This window comes from Echeneis naucrates, chromosome 24, assembly GCF_900963305.1.
Source record: "Echeneis naucrates chromosome 24, fEcheNa1.1, whole genome shotgun sequence".
NCBI lineage: Eukaryota > Metazoa > Chordata > Actinopteri > Carangiformes > Echeneidae > Echeneis > Echeneis naucrates.
Window position 1 is genome coordinate 3,925,986 of NC_042534.1, and position 27,935 is coordinate 3,953,920.

The window sequence follows — 27,935 nt, forward strand, 5'->3', positions numbered from 1 at the left end:
TCGAAGGAATTAAATACAAACAAAAAGTTTTTATTCTTCTGCGTGTTAGGAGGGAGTCACTTGTTTTTGCTATTCACTGCTGCTGCTGAGACGGAGGAAAAAACACTAACTGGTTGCTTGCAGGTGCTTGAAAAATGAATCAAGACAGAAATTATATGCATAAAAGACAACAAGTAATAAATAAAATATGAGATAATTTGTTAAGTTGTGATCAATGAGTAGGGCAGGAACTCAAAGTGGAGCTTAAATAGTTGAGATTAACCAAATTAATGGTTTAGTTTCAAATCAAGACGTGCTAACTGGTAACCTGATGAAATAGTCAAAGTACACAGGTTCTGTCCCCATATTATACAACTTCACAAATATTGTGTGTGTAGTAATAATAACCAGATGTTATATAACGTCTGGTGCCTCCTTGAAGGGGTATCTGAGTTCATCTGTGACCGTCACAGTCTGACAGTGAACTCTGTTGATGTGAATTTGATTTCCTGAAGCTTTCCAAAGTCACTGAATACTAATGAAAGCAACCCTGAAGTTCTTCATTCAGCTGCAGCGGCCTTGAAAATATCACAGTTCTTTAGTGAGCTGCTTTTCCTTTTTGAGGAAAAAGAAAACCAGACATGTCGATCTACTTCTGCAAAAAATGCCCCTCAAGGTCTGCATTTTACAGACGGTACAGTCATTCGTGCCTCTGAAGAGGCTGCTCTTCCTTCTGCTCAAATCATCCCTGGGAACGAAGAAAAGGCCAAATGTAAACGTTTCAGAGCGTCCGCAGTCCAGATTTTAATGAGTTTTCTCTTCCAGCTCGTGCTGACTGTGGGCCTGCTGGCTGTGGTCGTCTATCTTTACACTGTGGTGGCCTTCAACTTCTTCAGGAAGTTCTACAACAAGAGCGAGGATGAGGACGAGCCCGACATGAAGTGTGACGACATGATGACGGTGCGCCTGATTTTATGACAAAAATAAAAAATAGCTGCCTCTTCACAGGAGTAAAAGAGAAATTCAGCACCGAGAGCTGACGGAACTCATTTAATCCTGAACAGCATCACAGACTGAGACTTGTCAGAAATGTTTCATTGTTTGCCGCAGAAAGAGAGCCAGTTGTCTTTATACTCACTGCAGCCGTCCTCCTCTCCTCCTCACAGTGCTACCTGTTCCACATGTACGTCGGCGTGAGAGCTGGTGGAGGTATCGGAGACGAGCTGGAGGACCCAGCCGGAGACCCCTACGAGCTCTACCGCATCCTGTTCGACATCACCTTCTTCTTCTTTGTCATCGTCATCCTGCTGGCCATCATTCAGGGTAACACAACCTGCACTTCATCCGAGTCGACAACACGGGTCACAGTTAGTGCTGGCTTTCACAGAAATGACGAACATCAGACTCCTCGTGTGTTAGTTATGTTACAGGATGTGCTCATAAAGCGCTCCACTGCACCGTCTTTCAGGTTTGATCATCGATGCCTTTGGTGAGCTGAGAGACCAGCAGGAGCAGGTGAAGGAGGACATGGAGGTAAGACACATACCTTTATCTCTAAAGATAATACTGATGCTGAGGCTCCTGTCCTGTTTGATGTCACTGATCTGAGTAAGTTAGCGTCGTACATGGATAAACGTTTGGCGTGGCTGGACTCTGGCTCCTCTGACGTCTCCCCATGTAGTCCCACACTGACTCCATGATTTGATCAGGTCTTGGTGGAGGTCAGGCCATCTGTTGCTTCTTGTGTAGTTTACATAGTTTGATTTTGCCAGTTCTTCCTTTAAATGTGGGATGAACTCAGCAGTCTGGCAGTTTGTATCTTCCTGTTTTTCAGCCTGTTTGTCATTAGCCAAGTTTCAGTCCCAACTAAGAATACTCCAGATGAATAAACACTTGAGTCACGAAGGTGCAGAAGGAGTTGGTGCCATTCACCAGAATTGGAGTTTAAATATAGAAACGAAAAGGCAACAATACATTTTCTCTTCTTAACAAATGTGCAGGTGTGAAAAAACAAAATTGCAACATCTCAGCTTCCCCTCTCACTCCTCTTTCAGACCAAATGCTTCATCTGTGGCATTGGCAACGACTACTTTGACCGCACGCCTCACGGCTTCGAGACCCACACCTTACAAGAGCACAACCTAGCCAACTACCTGTGAGTGCTGCGACACACCAAATGACCAAACTCAGCAGATAAACGGTGTCCCCGATTTCATTTTAACGCCAGCATTTGTCTCGTCCTCCCATGTGCAGGTTCTTCCTGATGTACCTGATTAACAAGGACGAGACTGAACACACCGGTCAGGTGAGTGACACACACACACACAGCGAGTCTCAGCGAAGATTCGACTTTCTTCTGCGTTGGATTTTGTGCTGTTAAATGGAGGTTCCACTTGTGCAACGGTTCAACCCACTTGATATGTTGCATAAGTACAGCTTAGCTGGAGAAAGAAGCAATGCGTGGACTTACTTTGACTTTTTGGATATTAACTTCTTTGTGTCCTGCACCTGAGATTCAAGTTATTTTTTCTTTGATGTGCATTCACTGTTCTTAGTTCACAAATGCAGCTGAAAGGGAAAATCATTAAAATTCATTCGTTAAGAATAATTTGTCTCCAGCTCTTCGTGAGCATTTCTGAAGAAAATATATCAAAGCATGTGGATGTTACATCGCAGATGTTTTTGATTTCTGTAGTTCCTCCTAATCACAACCACCATTTATTCGAGCAATGTTTAGACTTCTGGAGTTTTCAGGTATTTTTTAACAATGTTCATGACTTCCCCTCCAGGAGTCGTATGTGTGGAAGATGTACCAGGAGAGATGCTGGGACTTCTTCCCTACTGGAGACTGTTTCCGTAAGCAATACGAGGACCAGTTGGGTTAGAGGAGAGAGGGGGGGGTTCTGTCACCCCATCTATTTTCCTTCTGCCTGACAGAGACAATGAACTTGACTTCACCCTGTTAACACAACCTGAACACTCGCCGGACTTTCTCTGCTGCCATGTTGTTGGAAAATGTGAAGGAGGAAAAAAAAAAAAAAAAAAATCATTTTGAATTTAAGTACATGTGAAAGATAATTTAAAGTCTTCAGACTTACTGATGAGTGGACATTTGTGCATCCAAGTCCTCTTCCTTGTTACTGAAAACTGTCACGTGCCACGACGCCTCTTTTATGCAAAATCTTCTTTTGATTCTGATTCACATTGCCTTTTCACTTGCTTAACCCCAACCTGTTGCACAATTTGTTGTGTGTAGCCATTTGATACGTGTGGAGGGTTACAGCATGACAACTGAATGTTTGAATATGCACATTTTCTAAGATGTTAGTGTCACTTCTCAAACCAACTGAGTGGATGTGTGCGGCTGGTACTGATCAGCATCAGATCTGCCTTTTCAAAGCTGGTTCAAATCTATCTGATGAAACAAAGACGACTCACTACGTGTTTATCAAGAACCGATGTGCCTTAAGAGAAACTATGCAAAAAGAAAAAAAAAAGCCCTTTTTTTTGTGCCTCCTGACACAGGCAGTGGATTCGTTAAAAGCAGATTGCGCTGAGTTTAGTTTTGTGGCTTTTAAATAAAAAAAAAAAAAAAAAAAAAAGAAGAAGAAAGAGAAACATTTGTTGTATAAAATATAGTCGACCTTCGTGTAAATGTTGCTTAGTTTGGTTTTGTTCCTAAGCTGTGGTGTCCTGCCTGCCTGCTCCTCTTTCCACAGTACAAGAACCCCACAAGAGGAAAACGACGAAACAACTTGGTTCAGGGATTTATTGGCGACAAGATGGTTCACTGCTATTGTATGGCCATTTGTATGTATGTAGTAGCTTTGGTAATCAGCATTTCTTTTAACGACGGGGAGGACGTGAATAAATGAATTGATGCAATAAGCCAAGCGTGTCGTCCGTGACCTGTCTCGCTGTCTGTCCGACCCGCTGCAACAGAAAATTCTTTGTGCGAGAGTCGAGGCGCAGCGGCAACATTGTGACAAATTCTCGCTAATGTTTGAGATGTTCTGTCCAAACTCTGCTCCTCCCAAACACAGTGTCTTTTTGAGCTCCAGGGGAAAGAGAGAGGCGATTGGGAAGCAAAGTCCTTCAGCATGTGAGCTTAATCACTGGCTTTACGGCTGAATGTCTAAACGTGCGTTTTAAAGGACAGAAGCCCAAACAGAGGATGCTGAATTTACAAACCAAAGTCCAGTTTTCGTCCGAGGCCTCCTGGATCTGGGCCTGGTGGCGGTCAGGAGATCATGCTGTCGAGCCAGTCCTCCAGGTCCTCCTCTGTCATTTCCTTCTTGATGGTTTCAGGCTTTGGAGGTGTGACATCTTCATCTTTCACCACCTCCATCTTCTCTTCTAACACCTCCGGTGCGGCCTCCTTTATTTCCTCACACACTGAACAGAAGAGGAGAGAAAAAAAAAAAAAACAATGAGTTTGACTTCTTCTGTCACTTTAAAGGACTCATCTCATGACTCAACACCATCTTCAACTTCCTGATACTTCTAGTTCCATTTAAACCACAAGCTGTACGTTTGGGTAAACGTTTTGCTCTAAGACAGAAACCACAGTCAGAGTGTGTAAAGCTACCAACGTTACCAACTTCATACAAGATGCTGGATTTGGATTATTCATCCAAATGCTGAACCAAAAGAAAATATTCTTGGATTAGTCAGAGCGTATTAATCCATAAATTTTAGCAGACATTTTTTACAGTATAGTCAGTCATCATCTTCTCTTCAAACCAAGGCAGAAAGTGAACAAATGCATTTCCCAAAATGAGGAATAATAATAATAATAATTATTTAATAATAATTTCCTGAAATGACACTAAGCAGGTTTTTAGTCCGTGGTGTGTTCAGGCTGCTAAAATGACAAAGCAAACACAGCGCAGACAGGATGTGCAGCAGATACGGCCAGTTATCGGGCGTTGGAAACAACTATCTGGCTCTGTGCTCATATGAAACCGTGGGTGGTGGTGAAACGGCTCCAAAAAGCTCTTGGAACAAAAGTTAGCTTCCGCTCTTTAAACAAATACATTTCCATCACTGCGTGAAGCTGAACGTGTCGCGGCGGTGCAAAGTCGATACGAGTACGTGATGATGAGAGGAAGAGTGGCCTCACCTTTCTCTGGCCTCACGCTGTCATCAGTAACACCCGGGTACGGTTTTTGTAAACTGAGCAGCTGGTCCAGCTCTTCATCGCCGCCGTCGTCATCCTGCGGTGGCTCGACAGCATTCGAGGTGGACGCCGGCTTTACGGCCGTGGGAGCTTTCTGGCTGATGCTGAGAGCTTTTAAAGTTGTGGATGGGGGCGTGAATGTGGACGCTTTAGACGCTTCCTGTTTGGGCGAGGGGCTCATCATGGGCAGCTCCACCGGAGCCAGGACCTGGAACAGCAGGAACCGTGTGAAGATGACCGAACGTTTGAAAACAAACTTTAACTTCACAATTTACCAGACCAACGCCACCTCACTTCCTGTTTTGGTTTTAATGCTCATCTGAGTTTAACATTTAACTCTCCAATTTAAGAGAGGATACATTTCTGCAGAAATCTCTTTTATGCTGCGACTTTCATATTCGTGAGGGATGTAAACGAATCTGATTTTATTTTCATCTTATGAATCATATTGAGTTTTCTTGCCACTGAATATATTCAGCAGTTAGTGCTCTCTGCAGACCAACACAGAAGCTACGAGTGTGACGGGGGTGAAGATCTGACCTGAACCAGCTCAGCCTCCAGGTTGAGTCTCTGCTGGAGAGGAACCTGTTGAAGGGTCTGGACGAGCGCCGGGAGGTCCAAGAACGCAGCCGACATCTGCAGACAGAGAGAAGTGTAGTCACTAAACCTTTACTCTCAAATTCACAGCTACATTTAAATGCAGCTGGACTTTCACCTGAATATTGGAGCGTCGTTCTAACACGAGGCTTTAAAGTAGCGAGCTAAGATTCGGGTCAGTGCTCGTCTGTGAGTAAGAAAACAGTGCAGCTCTGACTGTACACAAGGAACAGCAAGAAGTCAGGAAGCCTTATATAATCTGTTTGTTTCCCCAGACGCAGACAGGAGAAGGTGAAGGTTTGGATAAGCCTGACTTTCTGTATCATGTTCTGGTTGAGTCACGTTGAGGAGGAGTGTTGCAGCTTTAATATCGGTTTTTTGTTGTTTTTTTTTTGTTGGTGTTCACTTTGTAAAGGCCAGTGGATGGTGAGATGTTTCTCATCTGACCTGCTGGAAAGTCAGAGGACGACAGTGTTTGGACGTCGTTCTCTGGCTTTCACACACAACTGTATAAAGTTTCAATTCAATCTATGCATCTATGCTCTGCGAGAGGAAAAACAAGTTAAAGGCACACCAGAACTGCAAATGGGCCCGAATAGACTGACAGATTTACCTGACTGGCTGTGAATGAGTCCGCCTCCCAGTCTTTTTCTTCTGCAAACCGGAATTGGGTGAAGGAATCCCCTGAGAGAGACACACAAACAAGAGTTCATCTCACTGCTGCAGTGCTGTTAGTTAACTGAGGGGCTTTTGTGACTGAAGGACTGAGGTGTTAACAGTCGACAGCTGAGGCTGAACCTGGTCGCACTTCGTCAGCGAGACCATTTGGAGGTTTTTTTTTCTTTAATTTTACAACAACATCTAATCCAGCTGCCAACAGCTGGGACACCGAGTCAGGTGTGACGACGCTCTCCGAGAAGCTGCTTGATTTCGTTTCTCTGGGCTTAAAACTGTTTAGGTTATCAACAGGAACACATTTCATATCAGAATGGTGCAAAGCCAATACTGCATTTTAGAAAAGCATTTCCAAAACCACCAGCAGTGTTCCAACCGCACACACCAAAACCTATAAAATAAAATAAGGGCTCGAGTGCCAGATAGTAAAATGAAAAGTTTATGCTGCCCTTTTTTTTTTTTTTTTTTCAACTGAGTGACAAACTGGTGAAACAGTGAATTGATAATCAATCAAAAAACAAAATAAACGACTCGAGATGTCCAACGCCTGTGAGGGATTTTCTGCAGTCATGTTCTGCTGCAGAAAAGCTTCAGGCCACGGCAGGAGAATAACCCACAGAGCAGTAAGATATTAAATCCATCCACAATTACTCTGCAGGGGACGTCTGATCATCCTGAACGTTAATCAGGTGACAACAGAGGCAGATAAAGAGCGAGGACAGTCTGCCACACACAGATGGACGGACGGTGGGAGATCTGCAGTCAGTCGAAGCCTCTCGCGTCGTTTCCAGAAATCCGCCTTTCAGACGGACGCTCCTCGCCATCTGCAGCTGCTCTTGATTGCCTGACTGTACGGAGAGTGACGGGGGTCAAAAAGGATGGAGCTGCAGGGGGGCTTTTTTTTGTTCTGGCTCCTGCTGTCAGACAACCGGAGAAAAGATGATTTATGAATGGGGGCACGATGGTGGTCACAACATCTGCGAGGCAGGTGGATGAGACGAGGGTGAAGGGGACGTCAGCTTTATGTGATGGCCTCAACTGACTGACCTTCTGGGCGTGTAAAAGCTGGATTTGATGGACAGGAAATGCGAAGGCGGATTTCACATCCTGAAGAATCCAAAAAAAAAAGAAAAGAAATGATTTAAGATTTAAGCCTGCCGGACTGAAAGAGAGCAGCTACTATCTACACATCAGCCAATTATTGCAATTTATGAAACATTATTCAAAACTCAGTTCATTCACTGAACTATTGAACAAATTACTTTGATCCAATATTTTAAATACCAGCTAAGTTTTAAGTTTTTTATGCAGTTACATTACAATTTAAAGTCAAACCTATACTGCTGACAACAGGTTCATCAGTTGGTATGAGGAAATATAGACTGGACGTTTATAGAGGTTTGATTTTTTTTTTTAAATTATTATTAATAAGACCTTTAAATACTTTTCTTTAGTTTTTTTGGGTGTTTTGACATTTGAAGCTTCCAGAGGGATAAATGGAATAAAAATCTACTCTCAGCTCACATCCTTCTGGAAATGAATTACAGACTCTTTCTGATTTGGGCTTCAACATGAAGAGCAGGAAACTCTAAAATAATAATAATAATGGTAAACATTCACAGCTAAACGAGGATTCTGCACTGAGGTGAAGTTACTTCTCGCTCTGTTTCCGGCCACCGCTCCTCTCTGTTTAATATCTTACTAATCCTCCTCTTCGTCCAGCACGCAGAAGTGTTAACACCCCCGAACTGCCTCCCTGCTGCCCCCTCAGACCAGTTCACCCCGACCCCTGTCCACAGAAATACCATCCAAGGAGTTCGGCTGTCTGCTGAGCCTCCTCAGGGAGACAAAGAGGGAGAAAGGGAGGGAGGGAAGGGGGAGGATGAAGAAAAATGAAAGAGAGAGCAAAGCGGGCTCTTCATTCCTGCTCATCCAAACATATCTGAGTCCTAAATCCCCTCTCTGCTCTTGGCTGACGCTGCTTTACGTGCACATTGAACATGTAGAGAGGAGCTGAGTGAGGAATGGAGCCGTGTGGAAAGCTGCTCTGCAAAAAAAAAAAAAAAAGTTCCCGGAACAATTGCTGCGTGCTAACATCCGCAGATGTTTGGTTTATGATCGGCTGAACGGTGGATGACACGCTGACTTGACGTTCCCCCCTGAAGAAAACTGACCAAAGATCACTCTGGAGATGGGTGTTATTCCTCAGAGGATAAACAGTGCGTTACTCTGGCTCTGTGCCAGCTGCTTCGGCTGGCATTGTGTGACTTCTGCCTAAAGTGGCCTCCTGTCTCTTGACACCTCGCTGGCTGAGCCCCCGTATTAACAGATGTGGCTCTCTGCCTGCAGCCCCCGGCTTCACTGAGCTATGTATGGCTCTCATCTTTTATATCAGGGACGTGTCTGTGAGGATGGAGATCAGCTACCAAATATCTGCACGGCATCGAGGAGATGGACTGTAACCTCATTCTCCATGGCAACAGCATCAGGAGCACTGATGCCACCAACTGTCGTTGGTAAAATAAAAAAAAGAAAAGAAAATCACGATATGGCCAAAACCTATTTCTGAATCGCACCAAATCCAAAACAAATGTTCCACAACTATCCCTGTTAGCAAACACATATTGGAATAGTATAAGTTCATCAATAAATCTATTGATCTGAAAAGTAAGTGAGTTTTTCCTGTCGATGAGCTGAGAAAAAGAACATTTTTTAACTTTTTTAAAGTAAGTTTGTTTCTCTGTTCTGCTAATTAAATATTTTTGGATTTTTGAATGTCAGTCAAACTAAACAAGCAATTTTGTCTCCAATTCTTTGGCCTGTAAGAATTAAATTATTATTCCTCATCATTTGCATCTAAAATAAATTGGCAGATAAATCAGGGATGAATGTAACTCATTACAGATTAACTGCACAATTGAAGTTCTACAGAAACCTTCTCATGAAGTAGCTCCTTTTTTTATTATTAATTCTCGCCATTTTCTTTTTTATTTGAGCTGTTTAAAGAAGCCCTCAGAAAAAATCTCATTTCACAGGAATTTGACACTTTTACTGCAGCTGAAGTTTTGAGCCGATGACGGCGTTGAGCTGCTGAAGTTCAGAAATGATTTTGCGTTTTTAACTCAACAACTCAACTCAAAATCTAAGTGTGTCATTTGCAAACACTTATACTAACTACAGCGAATATACTGCATGTATGAATAATCCTATCAGTGCCCCATGTTGTGTTGTTGTGTTGCTGCGTGGATGTGTCTCTCATCCTGCCTGGCGGTTGCCGTGCAGCCAGATGCACCAGGTCCCGGTCTGGACTCCATCTTGATTAGAAACAGGAGGGACATGTAAGGAGCAACAGCACCGCTGCTCAGTCTCCACTCACACCTGCAGTGAAATGTTGACATTTTATGTGACTGGAAGAGGAATAGACACATTCCCGCTCCCTCTTCCTCCTCCATTTGCCAGCAGAGTAATGGGGAGTGATTAGTGAGTGATTACTTCTCTTTTAAACCGGCTGTCGAGGAAGATCCTCTCTTGATAAGAATGGAGAGCCGTTCACGGAGCACCCGAGTGTTATAACCGTGGTGACAAATCCCATCTGATAACAGTTTGGCAGCGCCAAGAAGAGGACGACGAGATGGGAAATGGAAGAATGGGGGGGGGGCGAAGGGAGGTGGAAGGGAATTGAAAAAAAAAAAAAGCAGTTCAGAGGAACTTGCTGCTGCGTTTTGTTAAAGCCAATCCTTTGTGAGAAGCGTGCTCCCTGTCACACCTTTTTAACCAAACCAATTAGCCAAACGTGACGCGGCGCTGAAACCCTCCACGCGTCGATAAATCACTGTCCGTGCTAATTGCAATTAAAATCCAGAGCAAACCAGGCGAGACAACAAAGAGGGCCGAAGCTATTTACTCTTAACTTTTAATGGTGATTGTCTGAGGCTGCGTTCGTGTCATCACAGTCATATCAGAGCAGCTCTGTCTCATTAGGCTGCTGTTTCATTGGAGGGAAGAGGCTGCAGCTCGCACGCCTCATACTCGCCATCTGATCAATCATATCCCAACATCTGATATCGACGTCCGCTCTAATTGGCCCATTAAGCTGTTTGCGAGACGTTATTAGCCGACAGTGGAGGCTGTTTTCAGGAAATGGAGCGCTGCTGTGATCAGTACCAGCAAATAAGAGCCTGTACTAAATCATTACTCTAATAAGAAATAATAAACTAGAATAAAGCAGAGATGAGATTCAGACTGCACTTCAATGTCCTCTTGCATCTTATAGTCAACTGATCAATTTTTTAAATCACAAAATCTTTATTTGCAATGTCTCACTTGTAAGTTGGAGTTCGATGTTGAGTTGTGGGGAAAACTGATTGATCGCTTTGTGCCATTTTACAAACCAAACAGTCGATTCATCGGGCGCAAAGTTGGCAGATCAATCAATAAGGTATAATTGTTGGTTGTGGCTCCGATGCTAATTAGCATTAAACACAATCTGCAGCTGAGGCTTATGGGAAAATCAAGAGCATCGAAGTATTGAACAAATTGAAATTCTGAGCAGATGCAGCAGCAGAACTTTGATCCAGAAGAAAAAGTCAAAGACTCATCGTCGTAACGATTCAGTCTGAGGCTGAATGACAGTTCAGCAGCCAGATTTCAAGGCAGCGCACCTCGTTAGTTACTGAGGTTTGACATCTAACCATAAAAAAAAAAAAAAAAAAAGTGTGAACAGTTAAAACATTAAATATTAAACACGAACTATATATCTATATGTTTTATGAATCAGTACTGCTGGTTATTTTCTCCTTCGTCCACTGCGTCGATAATCACCATTTAATCAGCTGGTTTTTACGGCTGATGGGTGAAAAACAAACCTGCCACGACAGCACGGACACACAAATTAAGTGACAATTAAACGAAGCACTGACTGACCTACACAACTCATTAATGCCCCCTCCTCCCCTCCCAGGGATTCAGTGAACGGAGGGGCAACTAATGTGATCTTTAAACTCGATCAATGCAAACAGAAATTTCAGAGCTGGATCCTGCCGAGCATCGGCGTGAGAGTGCCTCGTTAAGACGACACGGTGCTCAGAGTCCGGCCACTAGTGTGAAACAAGCGGCCTAGAAATCAGGCCGAATCTGTACAATATGAAAATTGCCTCTCAGGCCTGAAGTTTCTTTTCTGTCTTTACAAAGAGGCACTCCAAGGCCACAGGGAGAGAAGAACAACGCACCCACAGGCAGCTAAATAAAGACCGCGGGTCGCCTTAAATAAGCAACAAGCTGCCAGAATGCCTGAACGTTTCAATCCTTTCGACACGTTGAGCGGATGAAATGTGACAAGACGCCGCCGTGCTCAAATCCAAACAAGACGTCCAGACTCGCCGCCCCGCTTGATGTATTCGCTCCAGAAATCCCAAGTTCCTCTGTTCTGGTGGTGAATTTGTCAGAAGACACTCAGAGCTGTCTGGCTGAATCACGATACAGACACTCTGTAAAAGACAAATACAGTGCAGAGGATCATTCATCCTGTAATCTATTATTTTTTTTCCACAGCTTGGAAAGACACACAACAGAACTAATATCAAAAAAATAAATAAATCAAAAAGCTGAATGATCTGCTGTCTTTTCTGTCTTTTCTGGCAGTTAAAGCCTCCATAAGTCAACTGGAGCTGCAGGACGGTGGAGAAAAATGGGACATCAGGTGAAGCTTTAAACCTTCACTCTAACAACCATCAGGAAGCAACTCCACTGGTTGCAAAAAGAAATCAATTTATTGAAATCGATGGGAAAATGGGCCTGCCTCCAACTTGATTTATTAGCTCAGTAACATTTTCTTTTATGGTTTCAATCGCTACTTCAAAGTCTTCAGTACATCATCATGAGCATTTTTTTAAATGATGGTCTCGGCAGGGGATGGATTAACAGTGGAGCTGTGGAATATTCTCCTCTTTTTGGATTAACAATGTGGTATGAAGTGACAGACACTGTAATCCAACACAGCAACAGATGTGCGATTTGCTCTGATTGGACACACTCCAGCCAGGAGAAAACAACAACAAAGCTGTATTCAACACAAACTGTACACAGACACACACCGAGCATCAAGTGTTCGACTGAAAGGCTGCAATCAAAGAAAATGAGCACCTCACAGAAGAAAATCATCAACTTGAGGCCAACACATCTTTGTGTTACGTGCGGCACCTTTGCACTCGATAAGCGATGCCATCGGTCGTCTGAAGAATCATCTCATTTGGATTCACTGAGGCATTACCTGGATTATTATACTCATGAGCTATTGACATTTTATTCTACACAGATGCTGCCCGTGGCGTCAGGTCAAGGGGGGGGGGGGGGGGGGGGGGGGGGGAGAGACCATGAGGGGGCGGCATGTTGGTGACATACAACATGGACAATAAAAACAAGAGCAGCTGAATACATTATTCCTCACCGGGGTCTGAAGAAGACCCTTCCTGCTCGAGTTTAAATGACTCTCATCCATCGTTTTACCCTCCAATTGTGGACTGACATTCAAAGTCAGGCTCTCAGGAACTTCCAAACATGAGCAATGGGCCAGTTTAAGGAGGCGCCTCTACAGAAGCCCATCTGTCTATCAAATACTATCGATCTCTAGTTAAAATCTGTAATATGACACAAGCAGGTTAAAGGAGTTGTTGCTCATTTAAAATCACACTTGAAAGCAGGTTAACGCGGTTCACTAATGTTAGCGCAGCTCGTTAGTTTTAATTAAGACTGTTTGACTGATGACAAACGTTACGTTTGGTTGGTCACAGTTAATGAACAGCCGGAGTTGCGTTGGGGTGGGAGGAGGATGGCAACCAGATGCTTCAGGAGGCTAAAAGTCTGCTGCCATTATTATCAGCGCCACTATTGTTATTTACCACAAGCCAAGCAGCACAGTGTGGGAGGTGTGAAGCACACAAAGCAATTACCTTTAATTGAGGCAGAGAATCACACTAATATGTTGTTTTTTTTTTTCTATACCACTCTCTTGAAAAAATGTGCTCAGCTTTTGGGATTTAAAGGTTATTTGACAATGTAGCAATGACACAATTATATATCGTCTATGGGAGAAGGAGGGGGGAAATCAATGGTCTTCAGGAATATCAATATTATGACAGCAACCCGGAATTTACGGATAAAAGAGATTCCAGGTTTCTGTGGAACAACGAAATCTGACTGCCGTAATTACGGACAGGTGAGGAGTGGTGACGCTCGAATGACGACAACAGCCAGACAGGCCAAAAATATCCAAAGTGTTGAGTGTCTCAGGGTGAATCCTGGCAACCTGCCTTCATTTCCCTCAGCCGGAGAGACGGGAGAGGTCAGCCCGGCAGCTTCATTCACCTCTCTCTCTTCAGAAGTGCAGCAGAACTGGAGCGGTGCAATTGATAAAATCCAAATGACATTTCACTTGCAAAATAAATCCATACTCTTCAAAGAGAGTAAATATTTGTTACCCGTGCTGCATCGGTAAAAACAGCCGGTAATTGGCGGCTCCTGTGTTGTTCTGCAATTCATCACTCGATGCTAACCTGGTGTCACAGGGAGCAGCTGAGTGGGCGGAAGCCTTGGAAGTGTAAAAATCTACTGAAATCGAGCAATCGCCACATACGTGCGCCTCATTATTTGAACTCCTTGAGGGATACAGTGAAAAATATCCTTCGTATTTCATCCTCCTAACAATCAATATCCAGCCGGCTGCTTGGTGGTCTGCAGGAACAGACCAGGAGATGTATTCACAACTCGACCGGTTCAGTCACACAGCGAGGATGAAAGGCGAGATGCCGTATCTGAAGGGGACGAACCGGGAAGACAAAATCCAGAAAGTGACTTTAGGAACTCATCACACACGACCAAGACTGAGTTTTTTGTGCGTCTTTTTTTATACACATCCTTCCATGCTTTGCTACCGGCTGATTAAAAGTAAAAAAAACCCAGCTCTGCCACCCTCCTGAATCGTCTCCTCACTGCTGAACACTTTAGCTCTTTACTTTCTTTCACTTGCACCGGCTGCACTTTAAATTTGACGCCATCCTCTGCGATGGAGAGTGACGGGTTTGCAGACAGATGTGGCTGAGAATCTCTACGACATCGTTCACAGCCTTCCCCACCAGCGTCAGATCCTTTTTGGTTCTCGTGGTGGTTTCTGTGCATCACTGATGCTGATGGAGTATGAATTTGGCTTCAGACTGCAGTTGATTAGTCAGAAACCTGGAGCGGCATTTACAAATAACCTGAGCAGCACCATCATCGCTGATCAACTGTCTCTGTGGGTGCTGACGACACGTTACATGTGACAATGCGTCGACAGCAGGCACTCACTTGAGTGGACGCTTCTTGTTGGTACAAACGGCAACAAGCAGCAAAGCGGCCGAGCTTTGCCAAGTGTTGACATCCTGAATGGATGTATTTTCTTGGCTTTACAATCAGAAGCTCTTAACCAAAGACAACAATCCGTCACAAAGAATGCAGAGAATTCTCCGATGTCGTCGTCGGACTATCGGACTCGTTATTAGCAGACAAAGCGTTCTCATCGATCATGTTCCTCCTCAGCTTCATTGTGATGTTCACCATTTAATCACTGATGCCACAAACTCGGAGCGGGGCCGATGACACAGAAGTTACTCAAGTTAACTACAAGTTAAGTGTGACTTTTCAATCCGCATGAGACAGAGTTATTTATTCTACCATATTTTTAGTTGGCATTTCTGCGAAAAAAAAAAAAAAAGATCCGTCTGTCACCAAATTAGCTGCCAATTAATATTCTTTGGATCGCTTTCCTAAAGAATAATTACAGCTCAACAGTAAACTGGATATCAGTGATATTATCACTGATGAATGGACAAACCAAGCAGAGTGAAGTTATCACAACTTCAGCTCGTGAAACAAAAATCTATAAGACGTAATTATTATTATACCAGATTTTCATATTACAAAAAGGTATAAATTAACTACTTTATTGTGAACTGGACTCAGCTAAGCAGCAAAATGGATGTAAGGATTAAAAGTAGAGCTGCTCAGAGTAGATATTATAAACTTTTATTGTAGATGTTGGTAAGAAACCAGCAGCGCCACACAATCTGTGCTGGAAACCTCGTTCAGCTCACTTATCGGCCCTTTCACGTGTCCACGAGCCCATCGTGAGCCGGTGAGCTCGGACCTGAGCAGCCTCCTGCACATCTCGTGTACTTTCCATCACACTTTAGGTTCAAAATGGTGGATTTTATAAGCAGCATCCTCCAACAGGAAAGAAAATACATTCAAGTATTCATAAATCTGACAGGTTGGTTTAGTAAAATTCACCGTTGGGTCGTCACAGAGGCTCAACTGGTGGACAATGAAAGCTTTGCTCGAATAACATCAGCCTCTAAATACACATCTGTCCTTTGCCATTTTTGAATGAATTCAAATTCAGCCACGCAATTTTTTTTTTAAAGTACACAAAGTCAGTTCCTCCTTCTGTAGTTGCAACCACAGCAAGAAGCTTATCTGCACAGCTAAGGTCACACCAGAAGGAGCCCGAGCACACAGCTGATAGAGGCAGCTGAGATTGGAGGGCGAGCCTGACTGTTTGAGCAGCTCTGCGTTCCAACAGGTCAAAAACACAAACAAACAAAAAAAACACAAAAACCTGCGAAGTAGGACATGAGGAGCTGTATGAATACGTCTCCTCTCTGATGAAGACATACAGCTGGAAGCAGCACAAAAGGCACTGCTGCTGACACCCACATCGACTCCTCCTCCGGCTCCTCCCCCTCCCCTCGCCTTCATCCTCCTCACCTCTGCCTCCCTCCTCTTACATGTTGCTCAGTGCTCTGGTACAGAATGACGCTTCCGGCCATGTGGGAATGTCTCCTAATAGTGGCTGATGGTTGAACGTGCGTGCTGGTGAGGATGTGAGTGCGTGGTGTGTCCGAGAAGCCGTTTCATCTGCAGCGAGCCGAAGCGCGATAAGGGGGACAAAGTCAATCAACCTGTGTGGCCTCGAGGATCCAAAGAGGCTTTATTCTGCTTTTCTTTGCCGGCGGAGTTGCTCAAACTTTTCATCAGAAGTAAGAAACCGTGATATTTGCAGCCTTTGATATTCAACTCGCATCTTTGTCGTGTGAGAGAAAGGAAAAAGAAAAAGGCTTTGATGAGATCTCCCCTTGATTATCACTGAGGAGGAGGAGGAGGAGGAGGACGAGCCGCGTCCAGTAATTCAGCCTTCTGTGAAAAAAGATCTGAAGAGCTCCGGCGAGGCACCTAAAGCCGCTCTGCCACACAGACACTGAACAGCTGTTGCCTTCACCATCCCGTCCCAGAAAGAAGTCGGACGCCTCGGTACACGACGACGACGACGCCACTGCTGCTGACAAACTTGTTTGCATCGAAGCGCCTCGTCCTTAGCAACTGGTGAGGATGAGAGACGGTGTGATGACCTACCTGTATTTGACAAGTGTGTTTTTCACCTCGTTGGAGAGAGGAGCACCGAGGGAAAAAAAGTCGGCGAGGAGGAGCGGGGAGGGGAAGAGAGAGAGCCGGCGAGGGAAGGCGTGAATCTGTGAGAGCAAAAAAAAAAAAAAAAAAGGGAAAGACACCTGAGAAAGAAAGTCTGCCGGACTGAAGGAGTAAAAACAGAAAAAAAAAGAAAAGAAAAAAGGCAGCATATGAGAGCAGGCCCGACATCCGTTCAACGGCGGGGGATCGTGTTTTGTCAGAGCCATACGGGGTGAGTATGTATTCTGTTTGATGTGGCAGGAAATTAAACAGTTCACAGGAGCAGCTGTCAAATGACCCCAAGTCATATCATAAATTCTGGCATTATAAAATTTTTATTGCCCATTTGTAAATCCAGCCTGAGTTGTTACATTAATGAATCATGGAAGAGGAGCTGGGGTTCATCAGTTGTCACCAGAGCTTTTATAGTTCGCACTCAGAAGTCCGCAGCACATTTTGTACAGTCGGTTAAAAACCGGAGCTTCTCACACGATTTAATCAATTCCCTTAAATATGGCTAAATCATTTTGTGAGTACGCTTCTGTGTTTGTTTGTTTTTTATTTTATTTCTCCACTCAGGAGAAAGTGGGAGATTCAAGGAGTGAAGATGAGTTGATTTAAAGCCGAGTCACATGACGTTTACGAACGTCTGAACTTTATACAAATAAGTTTTTAAATTGAATACGAGCGGAAACAATAAGCCAATATTTGACTGAGGAAATGAATCAGCAGCTATTTTTGGGAAAGAAAAAAAAAGTCTATGTTATAAATCTAATACTTTCAACCTTTCTGCAACAGCTGCAATGATCAATTACTGTCACTTTCTATAAAACAGAAAACAATGAAAAATGCCCACAACTCCCCTCCAGCATAATGTGACGTTATCCAATATTTAATTTAGCTCAAAACCGTTTAAAAAAAAAAAACTGAAAATGTTCAGGATGGTTAAAAATTAGATGAAGAAAAGCAGCCAAGTCTCCCATTTGAGTATCTGGAACCATTGAATGTTTTTTTTTTTTAAAGAAGATTTGTCCACCATCTTCATCAACCAAATTAGTTGCCAATTAATCTTGTGTGGCTTGTTTACTCAAAGGATAATTGCAGCTCTGCACTAATCTGGATATTAACTGGTTTTGGGCTGATAAATGGACAGAACAAGGAACTTAAAGTCAGCTTCAGCTTTTGAATGAAATAAAGATGAAAACAGGAATTACTGAAAGCTGCAGATAAGAAACAGTTTTTCCATCATGTTAAACCTTCATCAGTTCCAGCTTCTCAAATATCTTCTCTTTTTTTTTTAGCACCATACATGGATTGAATATTTTGGGCTTTTGATCTGTCAAAATAAGAAATGTGAAGAAGTGACCTCTGGCTCTGAGGAACGTGGTTTCAAATTAAAAAAAAACTTTTCAGACATTTCATAATCCTAAACTTCAGAATACCTTCTTGATTCATCCTCTAACAGATGATAAAAATATAACCAAACTTCATGTGTGGGTGCTGAGACTTTAGGGTGATCTCAGTGAAGCGTCTGGTTGCTTTCCCAGCGTTTGCTGATGTTGTGAGGCTAAATAAAGCAGCAGGTGGATCACAATCGTCACCTGTGATGCTCCGTACAGTACATGACCCGCCTCATACCTCTGCTTTGACGCCAATCTCCTCCCGTCTACGTGGATAGCCAAGTATCCATAACAACACCGGAAAATATAAATTAATGGTGTGATTGGGACTATTCATATCAGTTAGGAAAACGTCCTTGTGTTTGTCAATCTACTTCACCGAATCAGTGAAGCTTTAATGCGATTTCCTTTTGTCTCATTATGATTGAGCCTTGACGGGTGCCCATTAGCAGCCTTGGTAAACTACGGCTGCGGGGGAGGAGGATTGATCCCTGTGTTAATGTGTACAGATAGATGGCCATGTTAGGATGTAAATAACTGCCCAGCAATTCCCCACAGCCTGACAAGCACATGGACACGCTCGCATAACAAGGGAATTGCACCATGTGCGCATTACCCCTAGCAACATCACAATCAACCCCCTCAACAATACGAGGACGAGACGAGAACCTGACACAATAAAAGTCACCGGTGGTTTAAGAAAACACAATGGTAATTCATTCCTGGAGGCTAGAAAGCAACTTGATGAGCTCCAGTTCAATCAATACAACCTCAGTTCAGCAGAATCCTCAAGTTCTCAAGGTGATTTTAAGAAGATGGTGGTGGGGGGGGGGGGGTCCTTTCTACACAAAAGTATTCAAAGTGCACCGATATGGAAATATTTCAAATATGAAAAAGGCCAAGTTCTCATCCTCAAAAAGCAGCCTGTTTGGAAGGTGCAGACAGGAAATGTGGTCTCACTTTGAATGTAGTAGAAGGTATAATAGAAATAGATGAATGCTGAAAGCACTTGGGATGTTTGGACAAGCAGTGGTGCTACATAATGGCCATCTATGAGGCCACAAAACAACAGAAATCAACATGACCTTCAATTCAAATCAAACAGTCTGTTTACATAATTTCTCTGTCAGGCTCCATTTTTCCTAATCACACTAAGTACAGCAAAGCCTTCAATAGAGCTTTTGCAAACAGAAAGTCAGCCACTGTATGGCCTCACAACTCAATTATATAATTTCTATTTTTAAATAGGCTGGCAAGGCAAATTCACATGAAGGTTTAAAGTTTAGCGCATTAATTTCTCATTATTGCACAAATGGGATGAAACTGTCATGGCTGAACCACCAGAGGAGCACATGCATAACATTAAACAGCAAAAAAACCTGAAAATGAAACATAAACAGTGTGAAGTTATACAAATGGAGGTTATATAAACAGCAGTGACAGGTTCTGCACAAGCACAGCTGAGGTAGAAATGTATATATGAAGAGAGGAGGAATATATGGACTGCTGTATAACTACATCTCTGATCATCATCTGATTTGAACTTTCAAGAAGTTTTCATCTGATACAAACAAAAATATTCTATCTTCTTATTTTAAAGCAGTTTTTAAACACCACCACTACTACTACTACTACTACTAATACTACTACTACTACTAATAATAATAACAATAATAATAATAATAATAATAATAATAATAATAATAATAATGCCATCACGATGGTTCAAACTGCAACAGAAAATTCTCAAAGCTACGAGTGAATATTGTCATGTTTAACATCAAAATCAAGAAGAACAGATGCAGCACGAGCAGAAAGAGGCAGAAACTGCCTGCAAAATATAAGTCTGCTAATATTAAATTACAAACTTCTGCTCATAAATTCAGCAAGGATGTCTCATTATTTCATGAATATAACTGGATTTCATGGCTTTCAATAGTTATTCTCATTTCAATTTATCTGTGGATTATTTTCTCAAGTCATTGATTATTAGTTGGTCATTAAATAATCAGAAGACAGTAAAAACTTTCCCAAAGTGCAAGATGACAGATCTGAATCTATTCCCAGATATTCAGGTTTCTTTGAGTGACAATCTAAAACTAAATATCTGAAATAGAGGCTGAATGATGAACTTCTTCATTTTGGCTCGAGTGAACGGAAATGATCATGCGGGCCGCTGCAGATCTGTTTCCCATCAATTTATGGATTGTTCTGTTCTAAAGATGTAAAGTTGTGAAGATCTTCTGTCAGAAGGTGCCCAGTCTGATCTACACAGCTTTATGCCCCTAAATGTCAGGTCAGAGAAAAACGACCCACTCGCATATATATTTATACACTTCTGTTTCAGGCTGTTCACCTGCGCTCAGCTCTGAGATCGCTGGACGGGAACATTATTAGATGGAGGGCCCTGTTATGGCAGGTAGCACCCTCGTAATGGAGAGTCCTGCAGTGTGGAAGAGGAAAAACATTTAGTCTGTCTGATTGAGCCGCCTCCACCACACCGCAGGTAAAGCTCTGCTCTGGGATTTTAAATCTCATAAGAATAGCAAGGTGCATTACAAAAGGTCGAGGAACAGCGCTGTGGGCCGCTTCCATCCTGAAATACACAACGTGTGCGCGTTCGTCCCGGTCGTGCCAATGACAACAAACAGAATACTTCAACACCTTGGATACAAAAAGTGATGGTGATATAAGCCCCGCAGTAAGTATTCTGTAACAACTTCAGCCGAGAGGAAACGGGAGGTTTCTGTGACGAATTCCTGATTTCATGGCTACCTTAATTGGCCAGAAAAACGACTCTTGAAAGCATCACCTCCCACGTACAATTAAGTATCCTCTAGAGAGCGGCAGCCTCTTGCTGCACGGCATGACTAATCTGACAATGTGGGCAAAAAACAGAGACGAGAGATGGGGAGTCAAACAACTCACAAGAGCACCTTTGGCTTTTATGCTACAAGAGAACGGCAGAGACAACACAGCGCTTCAACGCTCTTTACCTCTCTAATGGCGTGGAGAAAAAAAACAAAACAACACAAAACAACCATGCAAACACAGTTAAATGCTCAAAATAGTCATACTGAGCTTAATATGAATTCACTTTAAAAAAAAAAGATATGTTGAATTCAACTAAGACGCCAAAGTAGTAACTTGACCCGCACAGATCTCAATTGAGGCCCAAATCAAGCCCAAATTTATCAATATTTGCTGCATTTCCATTTCGTTTTTGTGACAGAAATTGTAATTTTATAAAGATGGCTGTAGTCTGTGAGATTTGCAGTTTTGAAGCTCCATCATCGCCAAGAGGTGCAGTATGTGTGGAGTCCAGACTTCCTGCTTCGCTTCATCCCGGCTCATACGCCTAACTGTGACTCAAAGCACCATGCTCTCCGTTAGGCAGCACGTTCAGCCGTAGTCATATTTAAGTGGTTGAGTTGCCATGAAGAACGATGTAAACATGTTTATTTTTTTGTGTAAATTTGGACCAATCTGACTCAACTAATTTAACACAAGATAAATAGATCATTTTGGAGAAAAAAAAACGAAGTGCAAAGCAGTTTTTGTTGTTTTTAATTCAAATGTTCTAACTCAATATGGTGTTTTATATTTATGCACCAGAGGAGACAGTTTATACAGTGAAGTACTCCACTACCTGCAGCACTTTGTTATGAAACACACTCAGTCATGATGACAACAGACTGTGTGAAAGGGAAACAAGGTGAAGTGAGAGTTGTGCTTCCTCTGTCGGGGCGTTCCAGCAGTCCCGGAGGTTGGAACTGGATCAGGATCAGATTCAGAATCACCTTTTTTGGCCAACTATGGGGACGGTTGTGGCTTTTTGGCTCTCGCTGTGCACAAAACAGATTCTGGAGAGGGCACCAAGACACGTGGAGGAAAAGTAAGCAGGAAGAGATGCATCTATTTCCAGCTGCAGGATTTAACCTGTTGACTGCTGGCGCACGTCTGCAACAAGATGAATGAGCAGACTGTGATGGATTCATTACAGGAAGTACTCTTCCTGTTTCTCAGATAGAAACCACCTGGAGGAGGGCTCGTACTGACAAGGCAGCCGCACCATGAAAACCTATTTCTAGTAGTTACCGACAAAGGGACAATTACCAAATTTGTGTTACTTACTGTTAAATATGAATCATTTTCACTCTTAAATTCTCATTTACTCTATTAATCCTTTAATTGTTTGTTGTTTGCAGCAGACAAAGCTGAAAAATTGCTAACACATTTCCCTGTCACCTTCAAACTTAATTAATTTACATTAATTAAAGAACTGGGTGTTTGTTGAATTAGTCAAAAAAAAAATTACATTTATTTAATTAACATAACAGAATTTCCAGATTTAACTAAAGCCTTGACCGTTTCATCATACAAGTCCAACAATGGCAACAATAATGTGTTTTTTTAGATAACGGCACATTGAAATATGACCATGATCAAATGTAAAACCAAACAGTAATTCCAGTGGAAGAAAATGCTTTATCCTAGTTGTAATAAAATTAAGAAATAATTCAACTGGACCTAAAAACTGGACCTGACAGCGCTAGTTTTTTCAACCACAGGTATCAAACGTATCAAAGTATCAAGCTCCGTATAAAAATCAAAGAAAAAACCACAAGTAGGTTAAAACAGACAGACCACGTATCACCACCTTCGTGTGGCGTTGCGACAGCTTGAGCATCTCAGCGTTTTTAGGAGACGGCGATCAGATCAGATTTGACAGACGGCGCTTTGAGTCCAGACTGACATAAACACAGAGAACAGCCTTTAAGCCCAACTTCCAAACCAAGATGGCGGCACGCTGCTACTGCTTCCAAATAAATACAGTCAGTGAAAAAGAGACAAGAGCAGAGGGAAGTTTCAGGTCACGCTACGTGCCATCAGTCCGGGGAACAAACAGGGTTTCATGTCTGTCAGTCTGCTGGCATCTTTTTTTTTTTTTTCACAGCGTATACAACGCTGCACAATCCTGGACAGATTTGCTTTACAAGTTAAATCTTTCCACACAATTCTGTGGTAGTTTACAAGTGAGATGCCAGCTCAAGAATGGCAGCGCGTTTACTTCCACCTACAACTCGGATTCGTTTATAGGTTTCAGCCCACAGACGCCGGTGAAGCTGTGTTTTTTCCTCCTCCTAAAAATCTAAAGAGATGTTACGCCGTAACAATTGCGAGAGCGCCAACATTGACAGCAGGAAAAAAAAAAAAAAAAAAAAAAAGACAAAAAAACAAAAACCACACATACACACACAGCAACAACGTTGGCTAAATAAGTGCACACAACGTGGGAGCTGCTGAAATGAGACTGCCTGCTTCCCAATCTGTCATATCATAAAAAATGTTGGCAGCACAGTTGACAGATTTGGGGAAGAACCCTCCGCCTTATTTCATTCAAACTTGAGACGTGAGCTAAACGTAGCGGTCTGACTTGGGGCCTGTTTTCTGAGAATCAGTCTTGTGCTTGAAGAGATCTCGGGCTGTGCTCTAATCAGACATGCTGAGCTCACTGAGCTTTCTTCCTCGGGCTCCTTTGGGGAAAGAAATATCAACAGATGCGTGGATGAGAATGTACAGAGCCCAGGGGGCAAAACACTGACCATCGAGGCTGAAATGTGCGAACAAGGATCCTCTATGCAGCCGTCAGACAGCAGTATCCATGCAGAGCAATTTAGAGTCCCAAAAGACCAGAGATGTTTCCTTTTTAACTAATTAGGAGATAAAGGCAACTTCAGACTCAGCGGTGTATTTGACACACGGCATTTTCCACGAATGAACTAATTTAAAGCCGACACAAAAGCATAATAGATTTTTACTGTTTCTCTTATCGGGTGATTTTTCTTTTTTTTAAATCATTGTTGCGACCAAAAATGAGCCGACATTCGGCCACTATCACCGCCTACAACATGCCCTCTTTCCTCCGTCATCGTTTGCATAAGTTTGAAAATACGAATCATACACACCGTGTTTGTTTTTTTTTTGGTGCATGCTGCAATACTTGTCAATGTGACTGCACTGATTCACTCACAATAATAATTGCGAGTACAGAAGTTGGCAAATTCAGACACATATTTGAAGCTGAATGAAGTCCAGAGCTTCAATCCCCAAAAGTTATGTCCTACGACCGAAAGGCTCAGCATCTTAGCAATATTTGACTGTTTTGGAAAGCGCAGCCGCCTGACTGATCTTACCTGCTGACTCCAGCAGGACGTGGTAGTCAGTTCCTCTCTGAGTGGGCACGTCGTCATCAGGCGCCACTTTCTCCGACTCCTCGTAACGATCCCAGTTTGACTCCAGCTTCCTCCTGGAGAAAACCTCCTTCCTGTCATCTTCCTCCTGAGAGTTGTCTCCTTCATTATGATCCTGAAAGGGAAGACAGCAGGACGACACAATGAGCACCGCTCTCCAAGCCACCCACACTGTGTCACATCTGGTCTGCTTTTTGTCCAGAAACACAATTAACCATGCCTCAGAAAATCTGCTCCGACAGCTTCTTAAGTGCAGAATAAGGAGGGGTTCAATCTCAGTTCAAGAAGACGTGTAGATCGTGTAATAGACGCACTGAGGTGACTGGTCAACTAATCGATTAGTCTATCAACAGAATTAAACCACAGAGGAGAAATCTGTCATCGAGCAGAAGAGGCCGTGTTGTTTTGAAATCACAAAAATCCATGATTAAAATTGTGTTGATCATTACAAAGAGAAAAGGCAGAACAAGTATTCTGAATTTGATTCAGTTCTGTTCTCCACAAAGTAGAATTCAGAGCATCATTAACTCACGGCTGTAATTCTGGTACCAACATCTAACAACAACAACAAAAAAAAGGGGGGGGGGGTCCAGGTAAAAAACCACATCTGACAGAGAACTGATGTCGGTGCCAAGAACCAACACGTTCAGTTCATTTGGGTTGCAGATTTCAGTTTCCTGTTTTGTCAAATGGCTGCAAAAAGCTTTCAGAAGCTTGGTGGATGTGTGATTGTAGTTGTGGTTGTGCTCAGCTGCTCTGTGGACCTGTCAAAACGTAAAACACACAAACAGACACACAACAGAGCTCACCCTGAAAACTTGCACCAAAAGAGATTTTTCATGATTGCAATCACAACAACCTCAGAGGAAACGAAGACCAGCCCCTGTGGTGTGCCATGTCTGAGGCGGTTTTTGTGTTATTGTGTGCGTTGTCGTGCACGTGTCATCATCACACATCACACAAAAGTGGCGCCGCCTGCAGAGCATCTTGGTGCCAATGAGCAGGTTTTAATCACCAACAGAAATGTGTTGAACAAATGCGTCGTTGTGTTTATATTAAAGGCCATCTTGTCTTTGGTGATTCATGAAAAACGGATAAAGGCACCAAGTTTTCCGTGAAGTTTTGTGCGTGTGCTCTCTCTCTCTCTCACCCGGTGATGGAAGTCAGCAGTCCGGGGGCCTCCTCCGCGTCCCCGGCCCCGGTGGTGGTCTCTTTTCCCCCGGCCTCGGTGGGGGCCTCCCCGGCCTCTGCCTCGGTGCTCACCGCCGAAACCGTCGCCGTCGTGTCCGCCCCGGCCGCCTCTTCCCCGGCTGCCTCCTCTGCCTCTGCTCGGTCTCCCCTCCATCGCTGAACCGGACACTTTAGACTGTAACACCTCGCTGTGAGCTTCATTTAAAAAGGTCCGAAGATGAAAAAAAAAAAAAAAAAAAAAAGCTGTGCACAGTTCCGAGTTTCACTTGGACCTTTTTTTTTTACATTTTAATTTCACACACAATTACAGGAATAAAGTAAAAAAAAAAATCATTAAAGCAGAATTTAAAATTTCAGGGTTATTCAAAATTACTGAATAGTAGAGTACTGTTTCAAAACTATAATACAAAGAACACAGTGTGCAAGCTGTTTCTCCTCATATGATGTCAAATTTGACTGATAATTATTATTTTGTGATATTTTTAATTTTATGGAGTCTGATTTCTGTTTTTCTCTCCATTTCAGGAAACCTGCACTTCCTACATGGAGCCACAGAGGGGCACTAAACACTGACCTGACATCAACATCACACAACTACACGACAACCATGGAGTCTCCAAACAGCACTTATGGAAACTCTTCACATCCCCAAGCTGCTACTCACAGCCTTTGGGAGGTTATAACCATCGCCACGGTGTCGGTCATTGTCAGCTTGATAACTATAGTGGGCAACGTGCTGGTGATGTTGTCTTTTAAAGTGAACAGCCAGCTGAAGACTGTGAACAACTACTACCTGCTGAGTTTGGCTTTTGCTGACCTCATCATAGGAGTGCTGTCCATGAACCTGTACACCACATATATACTGATGGGTTACTGGTCCTTGGGGAACCTAGCGTGTGACCTCTGGCTTGCTGTGGATTATGTAGCCAGCAATGCTTCAGTTATGAACTTACTTGTCATCAGCTTTGACAGGTACTTTTCCATCACAAGGCCACTGACTTACAGGGCAAAGAGGACTCCTAAGAGAGCTGCCATCATGATAGGCCTTGCTTGGCTGGTGTCTTTTGTCCTCTGGGCACCACCCATCCTTTGCTGGCAGTATTTTGCAGGGGATGAAAAAGAAGAGGAGAAGGAGGAAAGAGAAACGTGTCAGATCCAGTTTTTAACGGAGCCGGTGATCACATTTGGGACAGCTATTGCTGCTTTCTACATCCCAGTCTCTGTTATGACTATCCTGTACTGCAGAATCTACAAGGAGACACAGAGGCGGACCAAAGATCTGGCAGAGCTGCAAGGGCTCACAACAGAAAACGTTCCAGAGGGAACTAAACCACAAAAAACTCTTATACGCTCCTGCTTTCATTTCACCAGAGAAAGGAGAGACCGGAGTCAGGCCTCCTGGTCATCCTCGAACCAAAGTAACGCCACAAAGACAACCACGAGGTCAGACGAGGCCTGGGCCAAAGCAGACCAGATCACCTCCTTTAACAGCTACACCTCATCTGAGGAGGAGGAGCAGCATGTTTCAATTGATACGCCACAGGGATCTTTCAAAGAGCAAGGTAGTGGGCAAAACAGCAAGAATGGCCAGTTGACTGATTACACAGAAGATCGATATTTTTCCAGCCCTCAAAAAAAGAGCAGCAAAAAGTGCATCTCCTATAAATTCAAGCCTGAAAAAAAAGGTAAAAATGGAAATCCTACACCAGCCACACCCTGCCTGTCAGAGGCAGAGCAGCCAGCCAAAAATGTCTCCCCCTCCTCCTCCTCCACCACCTCCAAGCCAATGGACCCAGTGTTGAAGAACCAGATCACCAAGAGGAAGAGGATGGTGCTGGTGAAGGAGAAGAAAGCGGCCCAGACTCTCAGCGCTATCCTCCTGGCCTTCATCCTCACGTGGACGCCGTACAACATCATGGTGCTCATCTCCACCTTTTGCACCGAGTGCATCCCCACGTCCCTCTGGCACCTGGGCTACTGGCTGTGCTACGTCAACAGCACCATCAACCCCATGTGCTACGCCCTCTGCAACAAGACCTTCCAGAAAACCTTCCGCATGCTCCTGCTCTGCCAGTGGAGGAGGAGGAGGAGAGGCGAGGACAAGCTGTACTGGTGCGGACAAAACCAAAACGTCAACAACAAAATGACTTGATGTGTTTCTTC

The 27,935-nt window shown here is 43.4% G+C and overlaps 3 protein-coding genes across 3 annotated transcripts in view; 2 read left to right on the forward strand and 1 right to left on the reverse strand.

Annotated features, from left to right (window-relative positions):
- ryr3 (ryanodine receptor 3) overlaps positions 1-3,098 on the forward strand; it is a 90,286-nt gene extending 87,188 nt beyond the window's left edge. The window contains 6 exon segments of the mRNA XM_029496039.1: positions 805-939; positions 1,146-1,302; positions 1,448-1,512; positions 2,034-2,134; positions 2,233-2,284; positions 2,769-3,098. Coding sequence (XP_029351899.1) covers positions 805-939; positions 1,146-1,302; positions 1,448-1,512; positions 2,034-2,134; positions 2,233-2,284; positions 2,769-2,864 — 606 coding nt within the window. The 3' untranslated portion in view covers positions 2,865-3,098.
- Positions 3,099-3,743: 645 nt separating this feature from the next.
- aven (apoptosis, caspase activation inhibitor) lies at positions 3,744-25,934 on the reverse strand. Its single transcript, XM_029496041.1, has 6 exons — positions 25,732-25,934; positions 24,525-24,696; positions 6,369-6,439; positions 5,699-5,794; positions 5,102-5,366; positions 3,744-4,374 (listed from the first exon to the last, which is right to left on the reverse strand). Exons 1-6 carry the CDS (start codon positions 25,924-25,926, stop codon positions 4,220-4,222), a joined length of 954 nt encoding a protein of 317 aa, XP_029351901.1. The 5' UTR covers positions 25,927-25,934; the 3' UTR covers positions 3,744-4,219.
- chrm5b (cholinergic receptor, muscarinic 5b) lies at positions 17,075-27,924 on the forward strand. The gene is made up of 2 exons (XM_029496040.1): positions 17,075-17,159; positions 26,298-27,924. Exons 1-2 carry the CDS (start codon positions 17,098-17,100, stop codon positions 27,922-27,924), a joined length of 1,689 nt encoding a protein of 562 aa, XP_029351900.1. The 5' UTR covers positions 17,075-17,097.
- The last annotated feature ends 11 nt before the right edge of the window (positions 27,925-27,935 follow it).